The sequence below is a fragment of the Hyperolius riggenbachi genome, chromosome 8 (genome assembly GCF_040937935.1).
Source record: "Hyperolius riggenbachi isolate aHypRig1 chromosome 8, aHypRig1.pri, whole genome shotgun sequence".
Lineage (NCBI taxonomy): Eukaryota > Metazoa > Chordata > Amphibia > Anura > Hyperoliidae > Hyperolius > Hyperolius riggenbachi.
The window spans coordinates 217,005,968-217,031,385 of record NC_090653.1 but is presented as its reverse complement, the minus strand read 5'-3'; the positions used below and the strand labels follow the sequence as shown (position 1 = coordinate 217,031,385).

The window sequence follows — 25,418 nt, the reverse complement described above, 5'->3', positions numbered from 1 at the left end:
GTAAAGCAAACCTGAAGCAAAAAAAAACTAATGATATAATGAATTGTATGTGTAATACGGATAATGAAAAGAACATTAGTAGCAAAGAAAAGAGTCTGTTATTTTTATTTTTTGTTATATTTTTTTTTATTGCATCATTATGTCGTATTTGCTATTTACAAACCACACTCTGTATTTTAAACTATAAAACAAAGCAGAGTTAATGACCCTTTGTACTTCCCTGCAGTAAAACCTTATCTCATCCTGTGTCTCAATGTTTTTTTGTTGTTGTTTAAAGTGTACCTAAAATGATGTGACATGATGATAGACCGGTGTATATACAGTGGCAAGCATAGACACTTATGCTGTGCTCCTTTTCTTTTTTCCCTGCCTGAAAGAGTTAATATTCAGCTATGGAACTGACAGTTTTTCTCTAGTTGGGACCCAGTGGGCTTACTGATAACAAATTACAGCTATAAAACACTTTCCTAAGCAGATAACTGAACTTCTGACTGCAAGGGAAAGATAAAAAGGTCAATAGTTCACATATTTTCACTCTGGGACTCTTGACACTGCAGTTGAGTAGAGACTTCAATAAATATAATAAAACCTTGAGAGAGCCAAAAAAAGGTCATTTTTAGGAGTAGGAGGACAGATCCAATTGTTTGTACAGCGGGAGACATGGCAGCGCTTTCAAACAGAAGTTATACCTGAATGATCAATCTGCATGGATGTGCAGAGCTCCAGTAACTGGACAATATTTCACACCTAGCACTCACTACAGGCAAAAGGGGGGGGGGGGTGTTAGCTTCAGTAAATAATGTGTGCACAGATTATTACCTAATAGACTTCCCCACGGCGATGACGGACCCCCTGGGGGAAGGCCTAACACTATTCTAGTAATAAAAACATAATATTCCTTGTGCTGCGTCCTTGTGCTGCGAATCATAAATGGTATACACTTTACATCAGACAGACAGACTGACAGCGCTCAAGGCTGCACCTGCAATGTTCTGTTGGTTTACATTGCAGGTGCAGCCTTGAGCGCTGTCATTTATCTGTCTGTCAGATCCAATTGTTTATCTAATTAGTATATTTTTCACCTTTGGTTCACTTTAAGTGCTTCAGAAAACAGAACTGTCCTTGACCAAAGTTGGATCGAAGAACTCAGAGAAGCTCTTTTCCATAAATAACTGAAGTTTCTTAACTCTTCCTGTACTGGAAAAAAAATGAGACACTTTTCTTTGCTACTAATGTTCTATTTCTTAGCTGTCCTACACATACAATTATATCATAAGTTTATTTTAGCTTCAGGTTTGTTTTAAAGAAAGCCTGTATTTGAAAATAGGGCCCCTGGGGGCCACTTACCTCAGGAGGGGGAAGCCTCTGGATCCGATTGAGGCTTCTCCCATCCTCCTCCGTCCCACGGTGGTCTCGCTAGGCCGCTCCGAACGGTGGCCATGTAAATATTTACCTTCCCGGTGCAGGCACAGTAGCGGCTCTCGGCTCTGGATCAGAGGGAAATAGCCGATCCCAGTCACATCCGCTCCACTGCGCAGGCCTCAGATCCAGAAGCTTCCCCCTCCCAAGGAAAGTAGCCCTTTTTTCGATACAGAGTCTATTTAAAATTGTACTCCTACATAAGTGTGGTTAAAATGTTTAAAGGAAACCAGAGATAAAATTTTTTAAAATAACCATACGTACCTGGGTCTTCCTCCAGCCCCCTCCGGCCTGATCGCTCCCTTGGTGCCGTCCTCCACCTCCTGGATCTTCAGTAACAGGACCCGGCATCTTTGTCGGTCGGGGCTTACTGCGCAGGTATGTCCTGGCCGCGCTCCCATTGTGGGTAGCTCTCTGCACAGGTGCAGAACTGTCCTGGCCATGGGAGCGAGATGGGGAGTGCACGCAGCCATACTGCGCATGCGTCGACTTACTGCGACTGGCCGAAGATAACGGGACCCTTTACGGAAGATCCAGGAGGCAGAGGATGGCGCTGAGGGAGCGATCAGGCCGGAGGGGGCTGGAGGAAGCCCTACGTATGTATGATTTTTTTTTATTTATTTTTTTTTTTACTTTCATCTTTGGTACACTTTAGAGTTATGACCAATAATGTAATCTATCAGAACTATTTATTTTGCCTGTGTTTTGAAAATCAGGCATGGCACTGTGTTTACATTAGGTAACTGTTCAGGCTATATTAAGGTGCCCATACACTCGTCAGATTGGCAGCAGATAGATAAGAAATGCATCTGATGATCTATCTGATGCGTTTTTAGAACATTTTTTACCAGGATAGAATTCCAATAGATTTCAGTTTGAAATAAATCTATTGAAATTCGATCTGATGGCATTTTTTTGCCATCAGATTTCTATTAAAGAGTAACTGTTAGCCCCCAAAGTGAAATTTAAATCTGTACAGCAATGTTTTATTTAGTATTAAAGTGATCAAAAAAGCCAATGCGTTCTGCAAAAATCAATATAATTTTGCTACTATGTAGCCTTTTGCCCACGCTAACGACGCAAAGCCGCATATCAGATACTGATGACGAGCATGCAGAGCATGCCTATGTCTTCCCGACCCCCCTCTCCCCCCCAGGACCAGGTGCCGATCTATTTGCACCACAAACAGCTGACCGCTCTGACACGGAGAGAGAGCGGCAGCACTTCCAGCGGGAGCACCGCAGAGCAGCCGCCGCCGTGCATCTCTCACATGTGATTCTCTCGGTCGGTCGGTCGATTGGCCAACCGATTTGCAAACGATCGATCGATCGGGATCGATCGGTCGGCCAGAAAATCGGCTGAGTGTATGGGCCCCTTTACTCTGTGCTCAATTTTTGCTGAAGTGCAGATTAGATCTCCACAGAGATAAGGTGTGGAGTGGCAGGAGGGAACTCTTTACTAGCAGCACTGATTCCATTCAGCTGTTCTGACTGGGACTGTGTTGTGCACAGAAATGCATGCTACTGCGCTATAACGTATCACACAGCTGTGCAGAAGAGTTATGGGGAACCGCAAACATTACTTTCTGTTAATGTGCAGATCACACACTATTTGCAACTTTGGGTATCATTCATAAAGAGGCTGTCGGTAGTGCGGGAAAACACCGTTCTTCTCCGCAACCGGTACTTTAGACTTCTGGGTGGGCATTCATAAAGAAGTGTGTAGGTGCGGTGGCAGTGCGGAGATTCCCCGAACTAGGCTGGCGGTAGGCAGGCGTTAGGCAGGCGGAGACACGGAAGCTGCCGAGTTGATACATTTCTCCGTGTTCCGCTCTGCTGCAGCTGCCTGGGAGGTCTGTGTGTCTCCATTCACTTGCATTGGTATCGCCACATCAGAGGGAGCGGGACTTTCCGACCTGACACCGCTGGCGGTATTCTTTATGAATTAACATTTTGCTACATTTGTTCCGTTAATCACCGCACAAGGCGGTGATTTATCACTCTGCTCGGTATGTCTTTTTTTCATGCGGAAAGAGCCTTTATGAATGCTGACTTTGCCGAGTGGTCGGTAAAGTCAGCTGTTTTTAGCATTTCCGCATGCGGAAATGCTTTATGAATGATACCCATTCTGTACTGTGCATACTGTAAATAAGATGCCCTTATCATGGGCACAAAGGTTTATTCACACAGGGAGAAGCAGGTGCAACATGCTGCCATATATGTTGCAGTCTACTGTTTAGTTGCAATGTCTGATATTCCTGTATATCAGATGCACATGCCTAGGTTGGGCTAAGGATCACAGTAATGTTGCCCATACAAGGAATAAAAACATTTGATTTCCCTGTTTATTGGACTAAAACGATCAAATCTAATGAAAGTCAAGAAGAATCTTTTTTTCAAGAAAAATGAAAAATTATCCCTTTTTTTTTTTTTTTTCAAGAAAAATCTGATCAGACATGTTGGAAAAATCTTTATATTTGATCTAATGGAACAATCGAATGAAATTATCTAATCTCAAAAAATGAAAAAAATTGTACTATGTTATGGGCACCGTTAGGCTTCTTTTACACTGCAAATCGCATTTCCAATTTGCAATTTTCGCTGGATGCCAGCAACACAAGAAAAAAATGCAGCATACAGGCCTTTTTTTAATCGCATCAAAAATCTAAATCACATGTACTTTAAAAGAGCTCTCAGTGATCCTTCTCTGCCACAGGCAGGATGTTGCTGCATGGTGGAGACGGTGCATACAGAACCACAGACTCCTGTTGAAATAGAGCATCGCGCGCAGGCATTGCATACAATGTACAATTCCTTGCGATGCATCACCCTGCCTTGATGACTGGCCATGTGCAATAATCATTTTATGAATTGACTACTGTCCTTCCTTTTAAGGAGACACTGTAAGGAAAAAGTGCCCCTATGGGGTTCTTACCTCAGGAGGGGGAAGCCTTTCGACTCCCCCCCCCCAAATCCTTTTTATCCTCAGGGATCCAGCGCTGTCAGACCCTGAAAATCTGCTGACAGGAGCAGTGGGGGCTTCAGCGCGCAACAATATTTACTTGTCTGTGCTTCTGCTCAGACGCAGTACAAGCAGTCTTTGGTGGAAATAGCCGAGCTCGATCAGCCTCGGCTATTTCCGCCGGAGCCTGAGGGGAAGTTTGTACTGCGCCTGCACGGGAGCACGGAGAGGTAAATATTGCCGACGCTGTGCGGGGGCTGCCAGCGCTGGATCCCCAAGGCTGAAGAGGACAGAAAGAGGCTCATTAGGATCCAGAGGTTTCACCCTCCCGAAGTAAGTACACAATAGGGGCACTTTTCTCCTTACAGTTTAAGTTTAATAGAGTATACGTATTACTGTACGTTAAAAGTAGGACTGCTGTTTCTCATTCCCCTGGTTTGCAAGGCATCACATTCTGTCTCTACTTAAAGGGAACCTGATGTGAGAAGTATATGGAGGCAGCCATTTTTATTTCCTTTTCTGTTTCAACATGTTTATTAAAGTTTTTAACTGCTTCCGGACCAGCGTGGTTGAAATCTACATCCTGCTTGTGGCTGCGCGGCTCTGACAGGTTGTAGATTTCAACATCACTGCCGCGCGGTCCTACATGTGTATGTTCTCCCCAGGCTCTTTTAGCCGGGTGCTCCACCCAGCTAGTTTTGGTGACCACCCAGCTGTCATCGGCTCACCTCCTCCTATACTATAAGCAGAGTTGTGCAGAGGAGCACCAGCTCTGCATTCTATCATCTTGCCCCACCCGGCTACTTTTTCATGTCACCCGGCTGGAAAAAAAGTCTGGAGAACACTGTGTATACACACACACACACATATATATATATATATATATATATATATATATATATATATATATATATATATATATATATATATATATATATATATATATATATATATATATATAATTACTGTTGCCCAGCAGGGATCGGGACACTCACTTTCAGGCGACAGTTCAGGACCCAGGCTGTACAGACAAGTTGCTTGACTGCAGGCCAGCAACATGTGCCGTCGCTATAGAGGGCGACAGAGGGACAAAGTGTGGAGCACGAGGGAGAAAGAGAACATTACCCGTTTCGTTTAGGCTTCATTCTGGCTAGATGCCTGATCTCTTGCAGCCATCCACACCCTAGAGTGTCAAACTCAATCACATGAGGGGCCGAAATCTAAAACTTAATCTAAGTTTTGGGCCAAATTGTTTGAGATTCAACATTTACTAGTCTTAAACTAAGTGGCGTAACATTAGCAACCGTGGGGAGCCTGCTCCTTCCCCTTCTGCAGAGTAGCGCAGTGAAGCAGCTTGAAATTTACCTGCTCCAGTGCTGCTTTGGGTCTCTTCTGATCTTCCTGACAGCCACACGCTCTATGCTGCATACCTCTGGCTCCTGGGGCGTGTCACATGAGGCTGGAGGTATGGAAGCACGGAGCATGTGCCTGCCAGGAAAGACAGGAGACGCGATGCATCACTAAAGCAGGTAAATATATACATTGCTCCACTACTCTATGCGGTATGGAGGGTGTCTCTTGCGTTATTGATGCAACCCGGCTCCAACTGACAATGTTTCATTCAGATACACTGTCGCCAGTGTGCTCCTTTGGACTGGTAGGCAATGTGCTGTCTCTTTTGCCGCTTACACTGATAGACATTGAAAGCTCTCGAGGGCCACATAAAATGGCAAGGAGGGCCGCATTTGGCCCACAGGCTTTGAGTTTGATACCTGTGCGCTAAAGTCTTCAGTTTTGGCTCAGCTGTTTTCAGTGTCCCATTTAGATGAGACAGCCAAAGACAGACCCAGCACCAAAATGCTTTCATGCCAGGTATACATTTTTTGGGTCAATGATGAAAAGATTTACCCACTATAAAGAATAACTAGCTATGGATTATTTCTTGTCTCCACTTTAACTCCATATGCTGGCAGTGTTACAAAAGATGTATGTTGAGAACATGCTCATGATGATCAGTGCTAGGATTTCTTTTTCCTTATTAAAGGTCCGTACACACGCCGGACTGGAGGCAACGACGAGTCCGTCGTCACCTCCCGCTGGGTGGGCGTTCCACCGACAGTCCGGCGTGTGTACAGTCTGTCGGCGGACTGATACGGCTGAGTCCGCCGACAGACTGTACACACGCCGGACTGTCGCTGGAACGCCCACCCAGCGGGAGGTGACGACGGACCCGTCGTTGCCTCCAGTCCGACGTGTGTACGGACCTTTAGTCCCGCTTTTTGACATATTGTTCTCTACAGGCATTGCGCGTGCCGCCCCCCCCTCCCTCCCCTCCCCCATCATCCCGTTTGTGTGATACAGTACTTGATAGCCTGAAATTGTAGAGGGAAGATTTTTTCCAGTGAAATGGCCTCAAGGTCATTAGTAGACAAATGAAGTGAATCTCCGGGATAATAAAAGTGATTGCAGTCAGGTATTCCAATCTTTGAGTCAGAAAGCAATACTACAAAAGCTCACAAGATTTGGAAACACAAAGAATGCCCTCAGTTCTTTTCCATCATTGACCTTGATCGTTTAAACCATCTGCACAGTAAGGATATGGCAATGATGTGTCTGTTTACTAAACCAGACGGTCTTTATTTATTATGCTAACTTAGATAAAGTCCAGATTGCATCTTAGCAGGGTGTGATGCAGAAATCCTTGCAATGTTGAGGGCTGAGAAAAACCTTTCGCTCCCAACTACATATTTGGTTATATATTGACCCGAACATTAAAATCACTGGGATGATGGCTGTTGCTCATTGTAGGCAGTTTAGTCAGTGGAGAAACATCAGTATAGAAACTCTGGTTGGTTTGTAGCTATGCTGCGGCATCCCTGTCATCACTTGCCTACAGCTTTTTAGTACTTTGAGCTGTAGTAGGAGCTTTTCTATAGGACTGAACCAGGCAGGCAAGCCTTTGCCCCAGCAAAAACAAATAAAAAGCATGCTGAAAGTACCTGGATAGTCTGCCTCTGACACAGGAGACCAGGGTTCAAATCTTGGTTCTTCCTGTTCAGTAAGCCAGCACCTATTCAGTGAGGAGAACTTAGGCAAGACTCCCTAACATTGCTACTACCTATAGAGAGCGCCCTAGTGGCTGCAGCTCTGGCGCTTTGAGTCCGCCAGGAGAAAAGCGCAATGTGCTCTGTGTCGTATATGCCCAGTTAAGAGTTGTCAAAAAGTGAATTATTCACAACTGAACTTACAAATAAATTCAACGTTACAAACTCTGGGAACGGAACCGGTTTGTAAGTACGGGACCGCCTGTATGTAGCAGTATCAATATATCTATTTATCCTGTCTGTGTGTTTAGCACTGAAATAGACAAGTGTTCAAGCAAGTGCTGGTCTTATGGTTTCAGCTTAGGGTTGACATGTATTGACTGGCACATTTAGGTATCGGCAGACATTTTCTGTTCATTTCTGTGGACATTCAATTCAGCAGTAAGTGCACACTGAATGCATCAGAAATATGTAGCTATGCTAAAGAGCTCAATGCTGTGTATGGATGTACTAACCTCAATAATACAATGGCCTCGATTCATAAAACTGCCTGCGAGCGGGGAAAGTCGAGCGGGGAAACACCGCTGTCGGTATTTCCGCCTTCAGGGTGGTAATTCATAAAAATTTAGCTACTTGTGATATACGTGCGGAGATACTCCGCTGTAGGCAGGCGTTAGGCTGTCGGGAGACGTGCGGAAACAGGGGAAGCAGGCGGAATCCCTCCGTGCGGTGTTCTCTCTGCAGCTGCTTGGGAGGTCTGTCCCATTCACTGCAACGGATTCCGCACGCTTCTCGCCACATCAGAGGTAGCGGTAATACCCGTCCGCATACCGCTACCTCTAATCTTTATGAATTGACATTTGTTACTGTTGCTGTGATAATCACCGCGCAAGGCGGTGATTGATCACTCTGCTCGCAAATGTCGGCTTTTCATGCGGAAAAAGCCTTTATGAATGCATATTTTGGTGTGTGGTCGGTAAAGTGAGCGTTTTTTTGCATTTCCGAATGCGGGAATGCTTTATGAATCGAGGCCTATAACTTTCTCTCCAGTATATTGTTAGTGTTGGAAAATTCCACTAAATGCAAACAAACGCTCTCAAAACAGCTCGTCATTACACGGTTTTAAGGCCTCTTGCACAGTACATGCGATTCCGCTTTGCGATTTTTAATCGTTCATGCTGCGTTTTTTTTCTGTGTTTTTTTTTTTTTATAGCATCCATGGAAAATCAGAATCGCAAATTGGATTTGCAGTGTGCAGGGGGCCTGAAACTGTCCATAAACAGGCTGACAACTGTCCAAGTCTGTTCTTTACAGTCACATGTTGAAATCAGACAGAAATATGTAGGAAGTATTCTCTACAGTCAGAGGCCTGGAACCCACTAGGAGTGCTTTTCTGGGCACTTTGTGATTTGAAAAACTCTTGCTAATGTAATGCTATGGGTGTGATCCCACTTGATCTATGTGATTTTATAAAAATCCCCCATAGCATTGCATTAGCAAGAGCTTTTTCAAATTACTAACGGGTTAGAAAAGGCTGCTAGTGGGCTTGAGCCCAGATGTTAGGTGAAATCTGACTGAAATGTGTAGGAAACATTCTTCACAGTCAGATGTTAGGGGAAAACTGACTGAAATGTGTGGGAAGTATTCTTTGCAGTCATATGTTAGGGGAAATCTGACTGTAGTGAGTAGGAAGTATTCTTTGCAGTCATATGTTAGGGGAAATCTGACTGTAGTGAGTAGGAAGTATTCTTTGCAGTCATATGTTAGGGGAAATCTGACTTTAGGGAGTAGGAACAGGGCCGGCCCGCTCATGAGGCGAGGTGAAACATTTGCCTCAGGCAGCAGATCTGGTGGGGCGGCACCCGCCTGTCCATGGATGCTGGGGGCCGCCCGCCGAGCTGGAGGGTAGCTGGCAGAAAGGGGGTATTGGGCCTAGCGTTGGGGAGGGGGGTCAGACCCCCCCTCCCTCGCCTGGGTCCCCCGATCTGCGCTCCTCCTCCAGCGTCAAGTACCAGCGTGCATATGATTAAGAGGCAACGGGCGGGGGAATCACTCACCTCTTCCGCGTTCCATCGTGTGCTCCACAGACGTCACTTCTGGCAATGCCGCCCACTGTATTGTAAGTGGACGGCCTTGCAGGAAGTGACATCAGTGGAGCGCACGCTGGAACGCGGAAGAGGTGAGTGATTCCCCCGCCCGTTGTCTCTTAATCATATGCACGCTGGTACTTGACGCTGGAGGAGAAGCGCAGATCGGGGGACCCAGGCGAGGGAGGGGGGGTCCAACCCCCCTCCCCACCGCTAGGCCCAATACCCCCTTTCTGCCAGCTACCTCTCCAGCTCGGCGGCCCACCCACGGCTGGGGGGGGGGGGCGGCAATTTTTTCAAATTTTGCCTCAGGCGGCAAAAAGTCTAGGGCCGGCCCTGAGTAGGAAGTATTCTTTGCAGTCATATGTTAGGGGAAATCTGACTGTAGTGAGTAGGAAGTATTCTTTGCAGTCATATGTTAGGGGAAATCTGACTGAAATGTGTGGGAAGTACTCTCTGCAATGTTTTGTAGTGGTTAATGCAATACAAAGCTATGCACTTGCCTCCTGACTTTCTGCATTATCAATACAGAATTTGTTTTTTTCCTCCTTCAGATTTCAATGTCGACCTACAGCGAGAAGTGTATCAAAACTTATGAATGATTTTCGGCTCATTTTTAATTGAAAATGAGCCTCTAGGTTAAGGGTAATCATGTGAGATTAATCACTTTAGTTTGAGAAATGACTCATTGTTGTCATTTCAGCCGATTTATTTAAAATCTGAGCTTTGCAAATGAAATATTTACCTGCAACCATTAAAATTCCTATACTTGGGGCCATATTTACCATAAGGCACTGTAGGCACGTGCCTACAGGCGCCTGATGATGGAAAGGCGGTTCACTCCCCTCCCCTAGTGCCTCCCTCCTGCCTTATCTATGCAGAGTCCCGAGCAGAGTGTGAATGAGAGGGTCCTCACCTAACTTTCGTCATTCTACTGACAAGATCTCCCTCCAGTTGGGGGACACCTACTACTTAATACTGATGTTCCTCTAGCTACCTAATACTTGGGGGCACCACTAGCTACTTTACACTGGGGGTACCTCTGGCTACCTAATATTATAGCTACCTATAATGGGTAAGGGAGAAGTGACAGCTGGGGCAGCCAGCACACTTGCGGTGCGGTTCGGCAGGGGTTTGTAGGTTGATGGAGGGTGGAGTCTAGGGTGCTAGGATATCTGTGCCTATAGGCTCCTGTGATGTAAATCCGGGCCTGCCTATACATCAAGCACCCTATTCACCTATTTAACCTTGCTTGTGTGGCTATCCATGGGTTATTTCGGGTAGGCTCCAACATATCCGACCATTAACCCTTTCCAATTCAATTTTCTGAACACCCACACCCAAACACACATACACACCATGTCACCCAGTGGGGATCAGCATCCAGTCACTCACGCAACTTCAGGGTCCTAGTTGTACAGATACACCTACAGGCATGTGACATGCTCTTATTCAAATAGGGGGGGGGGGGGGGGGTGATGGGATGTGTGAACGATGGTGAATGAAAGTACCAGGCACGCTGTACATGCATTTGAATAGACAGCACATGAGCGATGGGCGCCACAGTAATACCGGCCCTATGTATATACGTGGCTTCTGTTCCCTTCAGCTGCAACATAGTGCTATCCAGCAAACAGTAGGTGGCCTCTCCAATTATTTTAGAGGAGAGTCCATCAACAATGTCATGTATAGAGATAAGCAATTATTATTGTGTATTTATACAGCACTGACATAATTTTCAGACTCAAAACAAATTTTGTTTCAGATTGCATGCAGCTTCGGATTGAGTAGATCAAATGCATTGCAGCTCATTTGGACTGGTCAAAGTCTAAGCAGCAAACAATCAAAATCTAATTGACTCTAATGTGTTAGAAGACATAGCAGAGTGGTGGGTGCACAGCAGAAGCAAGTACAGTGTACCTGGAGCCTTTATGGGGTGGTAATGGAACCGAGGTGCATCTGCAGACTAGTCACCATTCATAAGTTCAGTTCTTTTCTGTCCGATTTGTACAATAAAAAAAAACATACCAATCAAGTCACTGTGATCTTTTGGGTCCCCATTTGTCGTTTCCGCCGCTCCCCGCTGCGATCCTAGCTTTTAATCACCAGTTTTAGGTAGTGTTTACAAACAAAAAACATGGCTGCAAACCAGGCAGTGATGTATGTGTGTGTGTATATAGACACACACACACACACACACACACACACACACACACACACACGCGTGTGTGTGTGTATATGTATGTATGTATGTATATATATATATACATATATATATATATATATATATATATATATATATATATATATATATATATATATAATGTTACAGTATACTACAAGTTTGAATTATCTGCACTCCAGTCTGAAATTAGTCACAGTTTGCATGTGACAGACTGCAGCTCTCTTCCTGCCTTAGCCTCACAATCTGCAATAAACAAAGCACATATACAGAGCCTGCAGGGGGCGCACATAACTTGTCTCTATCACAGCAGAGGCAGCTCCTTCCTCTCTGGGTCGACAAAGCTTGACAAAGAAAAGAAGATTAGATATATCACAGAGACAGTGCAACTAGAAAAGGCTGCAGTAATCCAGACTACATTAGAACAGGTATAGGAAGTTATAGGATAGAAAAAATAAGGCTGAAAATTTTGTTACAGAGTTTCTTTAACCACTTAAGTCTATCTGGACGGATATATCCGTCCTAATAGACTGTGCTGCTGCCGCTGCATTAGGCGCGCGAAAGCACGCTCTCCCGCTGCCTGCCGTTCCCCGATCTAAGTTCCCCGCAGAAAAAAACGCCGCTTTCTAATCAGAGTGCGGTATTTCTGCCCAAAAAAAGGTTTCCCGTGCTCTTTATTATTCCTGGAAGCGTGATCGTACGCTTCCAGGACTTTTTTTTAACTGTGACCATCTTGTGGCCAAATAGTAAACTGCACCCACATAAATTTTTTAATAAAGAATTACATTATTTTACATTTAAAATCATCTGTTTCCCTCCCACACCAAAAATTACCCAAATACATTTTTTAATAAAAAAAAAATTACAATTAAAAAAAAAAAAACATAAATAGTTACCTAAGGGTCTGAACTTTTTAAATATGCATGTCTAGAGAGTATATTATTATATTTTTTTTAAATTATAAGCTTGTAAATAGTGATGGACGCAAATTGAAAAAATGCACCTTTATTTCTAAGTAAAATATTGTCGCCATAAATTTTGATGGGGACATAATTTAAATGGTGTAATAACCGGGACAAATGGGCAAATAAAATACATGAGTTTTAATTACGGTAGCATGTATTCATTTTAAACTATAATGGCCAAAAACTGAGAAATAATGATTTTTTTCCATCTCTTTCTTAATCTTCCTGTTAAAATGGATTTAGAAAATAATAATTCTTAGCAAAATGTACCACCCAAAGAAAGCCTAATTAGTGGCGGAAAAAACAAGATATAGATCAATTAATTGTGATAAGTAGCGATAAAGTTATTGGCGAATGAATGGGAGGTGAACGTTGCTCGGATGCATAAAATTTTCAACGCTGTAGGCTGAAGTGGTTAAATAAGAAACATGCATAGGGACTTTTATAATCGTTTTCACCACTACAATTCTATAACTCTTCACCCAGTGTAGACTGAGCAGCCAGACACGGCACTAAATGTGCATACTTTAATGTCCGCAGCAATAGATTAAGCAGAAACCAGATCCATTAGTAACAGACATGCCGTATATGTCACAAGACTGCCAGCCCAAAAGATTGCTGTATGATTCTGAACTGATGGCCTAGCCCAGTGGTTGGAATCTGCGGCTCTCGAATCCGTGGCACTGTACAAAGTAAGAAACGAACATGGGGTACATAATGATACAGACAAATGGTATACAAAATACAGAATTGGTAAGGACAGTAACAAAAGTAACATGATGAATAAAATGTATAATTTAACACATAATATCTGTGTAACCTGACTGGTAGGAGGCCTCTTTCACATAGGAAGCTAAAACCTGATACACACTTTCAATTTTGATTGGCCAATCACTGAGCAATATCACGACTTTCTTGTAATATGAGGATTCACCTACACAATCTGCTTATAGTTCTATATCTGTTGACTCTCATACTACATGGAGGAGGTAAAATTGGTCAGTGATTGGCCAATCATAATTGAATGTGTTTACCAGGCTTTTGGGCCTTGGACCCACTAGAGCATTTTCAGCTGCAATTAATGTTTTCTAAGAATCGCAGACAATTCCAAAAATTGCTATGGAAGTGAAGGTGGGTGGACATGAACCCACTGGAGCGATTGCGAGTTGGCCAAATCACAGTCGCTTCACCTACACCACTGGAGTGATTGCAAATACTATAGCATATACCGTATTTTCCGCCGTATAAGACGCACTTTTTCTCCCCCAAAAATGGGGAGAAAAAGTCCCTGCGTCTTATACGGCAAAGGCAGGGAATCCCCGACCTCCGAACGCCCGCCGATATGAACCGCCGCCATGTCGGGGATTCCCTGCCTGTGTGTGCCCATTCCCCATGTCTCTGATGACTGTGCACAAGTGTATCAGTAATGTTCAGGCAGCCGGATCACATACCGCATGGCCGCCGCCGCCGCCGGGAACTGCCTCCTGTGTAATGCTGCTGGCGGCTCTTGTCCCGTGTGCCCGCTCGTTCTATTGCGTCTCCGCTCCACCATTTGCCAATGTAAATATCGGACAGCTGGCTTCCCTATCGCCGCGAGGATTGCAGACCTTGTCCCCCTGTGCGCGGCTGGCTCTATTGAAAGGCTCGTACTGATGACGCAATCAGTACGAGCCTTTCAATAGAGCCAGCCGCGCACAGGGGGACAAGGTCTGCAATCCTCGCGGCGATAGTGAAGCCAGCTGCCCGATATTTACATTGGCAAATGGGGGAGTGACATGCAGTAGAACGAGCGGGCACACGGGCCAAGAGCCGCCAGCAGCATTACACAGGAGGCAGTTCCCGGCGGCGGCGGCGGCGGCCATGTGGTATGTGATCCGGCTGCCTGAGCGATTCACTTGTGCACGGGCATCAGAGACACGGGGAGAGAGCGACCACCCACTTGGCACCAGGGAATGGCCACACATATGGGACACAGGAGGACACACAAAGGGACACAGGTACACACATATGGGACACAGAAAGGGACACAGGTACACACATGGGACACATAAAGGGACACAGGTACACACATATGGGACACATAAAGGGACACAGGTACACACATATGGGACACAGGAGGTTGTATAGACACAGGTGAAAACATCATGGACACAAGAGGGCATGTAAAGAGACACAGGAGAACACATAAAGGTAAACAGGAGAACACATAATGGACACAAGAGGGCACATAATGGACATAGGAGGGCACATAAGGGACACAGGAGGGGACATGGGGAAACAGGCGGACACCATTTGGGGGAGAACATGTATAAGATGCTCCTGGAATATGGACGCACCAGGTTTAGTATATATATCTTTTTTTCCCTGGTTTGTGACCTCTAAACCTGGGTGCGTCTTATATTCCGGAGCGTCTTATACGGCGCGAAATACGGTAATTTCGAAATTTAGTTTACATTTTGTGTTTCAAGCTTTTATTATACTCAAAATGTATACTAGACCCTTGCATGACATTTTGGTAAGTTACAGGAAAAATGGTTATGAAAATTAATTGGATCACTTTCTGCACAGAAATCCAGCAGAAACTGAACGCCAGGGAGGTTAATGGTATTGCGGTAAAATACCTCTCATCCATAAGTAGTAACGAGTGCAGTCTCCCCTGCACATGTTGTCTGCATCCTAGCCGGTTTTCACCGCTTCGCGTCCCATACTATTGGCCATCCTAAGTGTACATCTGCTGTAATTGGCTGTGCTCATCTTTGGGCGTCATTTGCCTCTCCTGCTGCGTCTTTCACATTACAGTTGCTCCAGTTGGTCGCAGATGCACATTCTTGGAGAACTGTGGAGATGAGCACAGCCAATTACAGCAGATGCGCACTTAATGGCCAATAGGATAGGACGCAGGGCGCTGAAAACTGGCTAGGATGCAGATGCTACGTGCAAGGGAGACTGCACTCGTTACTACTTATGGATGTGACGTCTTTTACCGCAACACCATTAATCCTAAGGTGACCCGATCGCAGGCAGTTCTCTCAGGATAAGCCGGATCGGACGCCACGTGCAGGGGGGACCGGGCTCGTTAGTTTCTTTTCATGTGAAAACCATGGATTATAAAGCTCAGGTGGCCAGATCACAGACAGCTCTCGCTGGAATCTTAAGAGCATACAGCAGCGGCCGATAGAGCTGGGAATGCTGAATGCAGTCACCCTATACATCTATCACCCAGGAACGGATCTAGGGGGGAGCAAGTATCTTGCCCCAGGCGCAGTTTGTTGAATTCTCCGTCCCTGCTATCACCATGGAGGAGCTCATTATCAGTGGCAGCTGTATGTGGGGTATGCTTGTTCTTGTGGTACTCCTATTTGATAATATGGAATAGAAAGTGGTATGCTTGGATGTTACAGGGCAGTGTTACAATAGTGATTTTGCATGTGACTTTCTGCTGCCTTGAAACTACACCTATCAGGCCCAGCAGTAAGTGTGGCAGATGCAGCAGGGGTTAGTGTAGTACTACACTGCCCCACTGCTGCTCCACAATTGATAGACAGCTTGGGTAAGAAGCTCCACAAGACACCCCTGGACCATGAATGCACTAGGTTAGTATATTTTTTTTTCCCCGGTTTTTGTCCTCTAAACCTAGGTGCATCTTATGTTCCGGAGCGTCTTATAGTCCGAAAAATACGGTACTTAGCAATTTCAGAATGATTTTGCAGCTCTTGTATTATCCAGAAACCACCAGCTTACCCAAATCCTCTGCATAACTTCAAAACTGCAAATCAGAATCGTTTTTGCAATCACTAGTACTAAAATAAAATTGCTACAAAAACTGACGGTAAACATTGATGAAATGAGCGACTGCGATCAGCTATCTGTAGTGGGTCCCAAGCCTAAAAGCTGTGAATTCACTGCGCCTGCTAGCACTTAGCATGGGCAATGGAGAGGTGGGCACCACACTGAGTCGCACCTGAGCGCAGCAGCAGGATATGATGTTTGTTTTTTTGTGTGTTTTTTTTTTTGCATTTGTCAGACCACTAAAGTACAGTGGATCTACCTTCAGTAAAGGCTACTTTTTATTGCCAGTGGTCATCGGCCCATGCAGGACTATCCAGGACCAGCACATAAGGGAGTACAGGAGCTGCTCAGAGGGGTCACAGGATATTAAAGGACAACCGTAATGAGAAGAATATGGAGGCTACCATTTGTTTCCTTTTAAACAGTACCAGTTGCCTGGCAACCCTACTGGTGTATTTGGCTTCAGTAGTGTCTGAATTACACCAGGAACAAGCATGAAGCTAATCTTGTCAGATCTGACAATAATGTCCGAATCACCTGATCTGCTGCATGCTTGTTCAGGGGCTGTGGCTAAAAGTATAAGAATCAGAACCAGCGTTGTTGCACCAATGGGTTTGGCGTGCAGAGACCACCCCTGGAGTCACAGGGAATCCACAGCAATCATCAAAGGTCCGCACCATCCAATATTCAAGTTTCTTTATTTATCGCTCTTGTAAAAAGACACGATTAAAAGCAAATCTGCATGATGATGACGCACAGGCGTTTCGATACTTCTTTCTCAAATCATTGCAGCATCTGACGAGATGCTGCAATGATTTGAGAAAGAAGTATCGAAACGCCTGTGCGTCATCATCATGTAGATTTGCTTTTAATCATGTCTTTTTACAAGAGCTATAAATAAAGAAACTTGAAACTTGAATATTGGATGGTGCGGACCTTTGATGATTGCTAAAAGTATAAGAGGCAGAGGGTCAGCAGGATAGCCAGGCAACTGACATTGCTTAAAAGGAAATAAAGCAGCCACCATAATTTCTCTTGTTACACTTGTCTTTTAAATTATTATCACCCTGTATGGTTATTTCAGCCCCAGAGGGGTCATTTATACTATATGTGATTTGCATAATTTCCTAGAACACAAACCATTTGTGATGCACAGTGGCAAGTGTTTTTTTTCTAGAAAGCCCAGGACACCATCCCTATTAAGCCAATTGTGATGTGCAGAATGTTGCATTTTGGTGTACTGAATTTGTGCCACTGTAGTAATCAATACAGGCAAAGCAAGCAAACTTGGTCCAAACTGTGATTGGATGTGTTTCCTCCACTCACCTCTAGGGAACACCCAAAGAGGAAAAATAAGTGGAAATGCGTTTGCAAACTGCAAACAGTGGCTGGATAGTGTTATGGTTAAGGGCTCTGCCTCTGTCACAGGAGACCTGGGTTCAAATCTCGGCTCTGCATGTTCAGTAAGCCTGCACCTATTCAGTAAGGAGTTTCTTGGGCAAGTCTCCTTAACACTGCTAATGCCTACTGAGTGCGCTCTAGTGGCTGCCTCGCAAGCGCTTTGAGTCCGACAGGAGAAAGGCGCTATACAAATACTGCTATTATTATTATTATTATTATTATACAGAAGAACCCAATATGTTACATTTTTCAAATAACTGGACCCCTTTTCCGTATCCTATATTTTATTGAATAATTATTAATACAAGGTCTCCCAGCCAGCACTATTGTTTTGCACAGACAGATGGAAATGATATGTAGGAATACATCTCAAATAGTTTTTGTGGTCTTATTTGCAGATCAGCTGGTATTTATTGTGACTCCATAGCTGATTGTGTCAATATTTACATGTCAACAATGTTATGCATTTCAGTAAAAGTTCTTATACTGTATAGGGCTTGCAAATAAAATTGCATGCATAGTGATTTGCATATATTTTCAGTAATTATTTTAGTATTATTTATGATAATTATAATACAATTATTATTATTGTTGTTATTGTAATTTTTAAATCTGCTTTTTAAAATCTTTAGGTAATAAGAAATGTGGACTGCTTCATATCCAGAATTTATTTGCTTAAAGGAAATACGAGGTGAAAATAAAGGGATGAGATAAACATTTGTATCTATCTTCCTTCTCAAAAAAATTATTTATTTAGATTTTTTTAGATATCCCTGTTTTATTTTATTTGTAAATACTTTTTAAGTTTTTACTGTTTACTTGTATCTGCTCAATGACACATGCATTGAAGTATGCCAGAGCTAAAACTAGGAACTAACTACACCTTTTTATCCCTTTCCTGCTCTCAGAAGCCATTTTATGCCAGGAAGGGGTTTTATGCCTGTAATTCCTTATCAGTCAGGGTTACACTATTGTTCGGCCCAGACAGAAACTTTCATTTGCATACCTGATTTTTAACTCTTTCAGGCAGAGAAAGAAAAGGAACACAGCATGGCATGTGCTTGGCACTATACATATGCATGTCTATCTCATCATGTCACATATCACCTTGTGTATTCTTTAATGGAATAAATGCTGTATGATGGCAGTGATCTTTAATTTGTGAATTGTTGTTCTGCACATAGCGGTAATAGGAAATCCATGCTCTTGTTTGTGCAGGAATCTCCTCAGGACAGCGCTATTACTCGTGACATCAACAGAACGTTTCCAGCTCATGACTACTTCAAAGACACTGGTGGAGATGGACAGGACTCCCTGTACAAAATCTGCAAGGTACATAGTTCCTGGCTCACCTCTGGCATGGAGATGTCAGGCATGGCTGTTATGGTGTTTTGTACAAAAGACAGTAAGATGCAGGCAATTACATGGAGAGCTTTCATCTGACATTGCAATCTATTGCTGCTCTGCACTTCTATTTAAATAGAAATCGTCTAACTCATTAGCACAATTACCCCATCTCTTGGCAGTTCAGATAGATTGAAGTTCAGTTATAGCACTATAAAGTATACTCTATATATCTAGCAAGCCAATGTAAACCTGAGTAGGCCTGTCCTAAAGAACTAAATAAAGTGAGATACAGTGGCTTGCAAAAGTATTCGGCCCCCTTGAAGTTTTCCACATTTTTTCACATTCCTGCCACAAACATTAATCCATTTTATTGGAATTCCACGTGTAAGACCAATACAAAGTGCTGTACAATTGAGAAGTGGAACGGAAACCACACATGATTCCAAACATTTTTTACAAATCAATAACTGCAAAGTGGTGTGTGCGTAATTATTCAGCCCCCTTTGGTCTGAGTGCAGTCAGTTGCCCATAGACACCACCTGATGAGTGCTAATGACTAAATGAGTGCACCTGTGTGTAATCTAATGTCAGTACAAATACAGCTGCTCTGTGACAGTCTCAGAGGTTGTCTAAGAGAATCTTGGGAGCAACAACACCATGAAGTCCAAAGAACACACCAGACAGGTGAGGGATAAAGTTATTGAGAAATTTAAAGCAGGCTTAGGCTACAAAAAGATTTCCAAAGCCTTGAACATCCCATGGAACACTTTTTAGGCCTCACACCTTGCATGATGCTGAACAGAGGGAGCACCAGTGACATGCAGTAAAGCCTTTAGCTATAATAATGAATATAGATTGTTTGCCAGTAGCTTGTTGACAGCCATAGGGTTTTCCTAAGAAATGTGGCCTCCGTGTAGATCAGCCTTCTGAAAGGCCTCAGAATCACTGAAAAGGCAAATCTGCCATCAGGGCTTAAAGTGAAGATGAAAAGCACCTGCAATCAATGTTATTGTCACAACAAAGGAAGTATTCGCATTTGTTGGAGTAGGCCAATTTTAGCGGTTTTTGTTGGCATATGACTTAAAGTTAATTGAATTTCTGTATACTGAACTGAACTGAATACTGTATTTTTTGGACTATAAGGGCCCATTCACACTTGAGCGTTTTGCCGGCGATTTCGGCAAAACTCTCAAACTCTAGCACTTTTGAAAGCGCTAGTCTAATAAAACTCTATGGGCCCGTTCTTACTTGGGCGATTTGCGCTAATCGCCGCCATTCACCCAAAATCGCAAAACGCAAACCTGCACCATTTTCAGGCGATTTCCCAGCGATCATGTTTCAGTACTATATAAGCGCTAAACGCGATCGTGGAGAAATCGCTGCACCGTCCAGTGATTTTTCCACGTGAAATCGCCTAAAAAAAATCACTCCCACAAAAGGCCAGCAGAAGTTGCCGCCGTTTTGCGTTTCTAAGTGTGAATGGGCCCATTGACTCACTTTTTCTTCCATAAAAATGGGGAAAAAAGTCTCTGTGTCTTATAGTCCAAATGCAGAGAGTTCCTGACTTGTGAATGCCTGCCAATATTAACCTCCAATGTTGGGGACTCCCTGTACTGTGCCCATGCTAAGGAGGTCACGGGGACACAAAGTGGCATAGAGGAGGACACAAGGGAGACATAAAGGGGCATAGAGGAGGCTGTCCTGAATAGCCAATTTTGCTGGTCGGTATCATGCAGTTATTATGTATGCAGTGATGAGGGATGTGCCCATTGTAAAACCTGTGATCAGGCCTGTGGCCCTGTAGCTATTCCACTGGTACTTTTCAGCACTGCTAGTCAGCTTTAAGGGAACCTGAGCTGAGAAAATTATTTTAAATAAACACATGATGTACCTGCAAATTAATATGACATACTTACCTCACCATCAGTTCCTGTCAGAAGCTCACCGTTTACTTCTACTAACAGTTGCTGTCAGTTATAGATCAGCTGCTGTGAGTTATAACTGAAAGGACAACTGATGAGCAAGGTAATGTCCATGTTTCCCTATGGCTAAAGTAGGCAGTATTACAGTTTAACATCATGCTGACCCAGAAGCTGTTAAGGGGTCATTGCCATTTTTACAATGGAGCACAGAGAATTCCATCGATTACAGTGGTTGAACGGGATGCAGGAGGGGAGAAAGAGATAGAGGCGTAGACTACACAGGAGGTAAGTATGACGTGTGTGTGATTATTTTGACTTTTAATTTTCAGTTCAGGTTTTCTTTACGCAATTTTACAGGAACAGGTTTGACAGCTAAGGGGGGAATTTAGTAAGAGGGATACCAGGCTGTAAAATGTGATGTTACTTCCGCAGAAATAACAGCACTTTACAAACTGTGAGATTTGTAAAAGTGAAGATCAGCTGAAAGCATCTCCACCTTTATATGATTGCCAATTTTAGCAGAAATCCACAATGAAAATACAACAGCCATATTTCGAAGTGCAGATTAGACTGCTCGACAGTTTATTGGCCGTCAAATAGCAGTTTCCACATTCAATGCTGTGAATGCTGTGTAGAACAGTGGTGTTTGTTTATACACCATTTGCTGCTCTGCTGCAGATTGTCACTAGAAGAAGTAGCAGTACATGGCCTCAGTGCAGGTCAATGGGCAAATCACTGCTGTTTCTGGCAATAAGTAGTGGTTGCAGCTGACAATTGGTCTCTGTTTTCAAGGGAATGCAGCCAGTTAAGCATGAAGAAGAATGACACTGACCGTCTCATAGCCATAGTATGACTGACACTGCACTACTTCTCTCTGCATCTCTCCTCTCTGTCCTAGGCTGGCTCTGTGGCACGGTTTCTAGCAAAGTACCCCTCAGGCCACACTTTGAAGCTCCTCTCACCCACAGAGGTGACACAATCTCTTTTCTGTCTTTGCAAAGCAGAAAACTGCCATGGTAGCTTTTCAGAACTGAGGCATGACTAACCAACAAAAATGCGGATTTTGCGGCACTAGTGGTCTGTTTTTCAGAATCAGAATCAGAAATCTTTTAATCGCCAAGCACGACTGGGTCGTGCCCGGAATTGGGTTTGGCACATTCAGTTGCTCAGAGAGAGAAGTAGAAGTAGTATCAACATAAGAAAAGAGCATAGTCATACAATCATACAACCTAATCAGTGGTACATATTAATAGTTAGGTGTGCAGCAGTATAACGATAGTCTGCAGGGGCGGTTTAATCAGTTTTACACTAGACAGTCCAAAAGGTAAGCAACTGCAACATTAGGGGGGGGGGAACAGCGCTAGAGATCGGATGGCCTGAATGGAGTTCACGAGGTTGACGGCAGAGGGGAAGAAGGAGTCTCTATGCCTCAAAGTTCTGGTGTAAATGGCTCGAAACCTGCGGCCTGAATGGAGCCGGCTGAAAAAGCGGTGGCCCGGGTGTGAGGGGTCGCTGGCAATCCTCAGTGCTCTAGATCGTAATCTGTAGTTGTGGAAGAGGTCGAACGAGGGGAGAGGTCTACCGATGATTCTCTCCGCCAATCTAATGACCCTCTGGAGCTTGTATCTGTCATTGTTGGAGGAGCCAGCGTACCAGACTAGGATGGATGAGCAGAGGACGGACTCAATGGTGGCTGTGTAGAAGTTCGTCAGCAGCTCCTGAGCCATGCCAAACTTCTTCAGTTGTCGGAGGAAAAAGAGCCTCTGTTGGGCTTTCCTCTGGGTCAAGGCAGTGTTTGCCTTCTATCTCAGGTCCTTAGAGATGGTAGTGCCCAGAAGGCGGACGCTAGCCACTCCTTCAACCTCTGTGCCATCAATGTAGATTGGCGATGGGGTGAGGGCCTGCTTCCTGAAGTCCACTATCAACTCCACAGTCTTGGCTGTATTGAGGACCAGCCTGTTCTCCTTACACCACTGGCAAATTCTGTCAACCTCACGGCGATAGTCCTGCTCGTCATTGTTTGTTATAAGTCCCACAATGGTGGTATCATCAGCGAATTTGATGACTTTTACCGAGTCCGCAGAGAATCTGCATTTGTTCGTATAGAGGGAGAACAGGATTGGTGACAGGACACAGCCTTGTGGGGCCCCTGTGTTTGTTGTCCTAGGATGAGAGGAGATATCCCCCAGTTTGACAGCTTGGGACCTGTTGGTCAGGAAGTCTGTAATCCATATGTGAAGGGAGGGATGGACATTCAGTGCCATGAGATTGTTTTGGAGTATGCCGGGGCAGATGGTGTTAAATGCTGAGCTAAAGTCCAGCAGGAGGATTCTGACGTATGAGTTTGGTTTGTCCAGGTGGTTGTTTGTAAGATCCAGGCAGATGTTGATGGCATCATCAGTGGATCTGTTCGCTCTATACGCAAATTGTAACGGGTCCAGTAGGGCCGAGGTAGAAAGCTTAAGGTGGGACAGGACCAGCCTCTCAAAGGTTTTCATGATGACAGATGTTAGTGCCACGGGCCTGTAGTTGTTCAGGTCAGAGATTCCCTGCTTCTTGGGGACAGGGATGATGATGGACCTTTTGAAACACACAGGGACTTTGCCTTCCTGGAGGGACCTGGAGTAGATGGAGGAAAAAACGTGAGCAAGCTGCCGTGAACAGGTTTTTAGGCAGGCTGGTGACACACCATCAGGGCCGGAGGCTTTTCTGGCGTTCAGAGTTGTCAAGTGGCATAAGACATCTGCCTCGCTCACAGCTGGAGGTGGTGTGCTCAGCCCTCGGACATTATCATCAGCAGCTGAGGACTGAGTGTCTGTAGGTGTTGCTAGCCCCAACCCCCCCCCCCCCCCCCCCCCCCCAGTGCATCCTGGTTCTCAAACCTGCAATAGAAATTGCTGAGATTCTCGGCTAGCTCAGTGCTAGGCGGCGCATGTTGAGGGGGAGGCTTGTAGTTTGTGGCAGCTTTTAGACCCTTCCAGACAGTTCGTGGGTCATTTGAGTGAAGGTTGTGACGTTTTAGACCATTTTTCCTTCTACTCTGTTAAAACTTCTGCTGCCTGTTCCGATAATGTGGGTTTTATTTTTACTCTGGAGGTCCGCTTTGATGATGATACAGTGATCAAAGCACTGATCGCTAACTTGATAAATTTGATCAACTGTTTTAAATTTGGCACTGTAAAAGTGGCAACAAGTAGTCCTCGAGGCATCCCTTTGGTGTTTTTAGACAGCATTTGGTACGGGAGAATTCCTATTTGCATATTGAAGTAATGAGTGTCCAGTGGATAAATAGTGACCTAAATGAGACAAAATATTACCCATTTTTAAAGCACAACTATTGCCCAAAAAATGTAAAATTTAAAAATGTACATTTCTCCGAGAGTAAAATGCACTATAAATTACTTTTTCCTATCTTGCTTTTGCTTGCAGTATACAGTAAAAATCTTGATGGATCTGAGAGGTTTAGAACTAGTCATCGGGTATTCTCATGGTATTTCTTGAATAAAGGTAATACTGAGAATCTCCCTTGAGGACTTGGGCTAGTCCAAAATCTGCCTTATTTCTACTACCTACTGTAAGCAAAAGCAACATACGAAAAAGTCATTAACTGTGCATTTTACTTATGTGTATACATTTTAGAATTTTTCGCAGTAGTGGTCCTTTAAGAGAAAAATACACTTCAGTGAGATTGAAGTGGAGTATTTTCTGAAACACTGTATAGCTCTTTTAGTTAGTGTTCTGTCAGCTGAAGTCTTTAGGGCCCTGTACATAATAATAATAATAATATGTTTACTAGTATTAGTAGTTGCTTGTTGATGAGCTCTGTGGTTTATGATGATCAGCTCGCTTTCCACCTACTAATGACCTCTAGTGGCTGGAGGAAAGAGACTGGAATTCTACCATGATGGCTAACCTTGGCACTCCAGTTGTGACAAAAACTACAAATCCCATCATGCCTCTGACGGCTCTAAGCATAACTCGTTCAGGCAGAGTAATGCAATGCCTCATGGGTCTTGTAGTTCCACCACAGCTGCAGTGCCAAGGTTAGCCATCACTGCTCTAGTGGCTTAAAGGGGACCTGAATTCAGAACTTCCTTTCTGCTCTAAAATATAAGCAACAGCATAATGACATTTACAGAAAAACATTTATTTTTTACAGCTGATACAAATCCTGCAATAAATCTGCAGTGTGTCTACTTCCTGCTTTCATGGAAGTAGACATATTGTTAACATCCTGTGTTTACAAATTAGCTGCCCTGCAAGGTAGCCAGCTGACACAGATGAAGATCAAATTACAGTTG

General features: G+C 44.1%; 1 protein-coding gene across 4 annotated transcripts in view; it reads left to right on the top strand.

Moving 5' to 3' along the window:
* Positions 1–25,418, top strand: part of RABGAP1 (RAB GTPase activating protein 1) — a 281,195-nt gene that overhangs the window by 169,909 nt on the left and 85,868 nt on the right. For all 4 annotated transcript variants that reach the window (XM_068248160.1, XM_068248159.1, XM_068248157.1 and 1 more), the window contains one exon: positions 19,067–19,180. In XM_068248160.1, the coding sequence (XP_068104261.1) occupies positions 19,067–19,180 (114 nt within the window). The remainder of the gene's footprint in view (positions 1–19,066; positions 19,181–25,418) is intronic.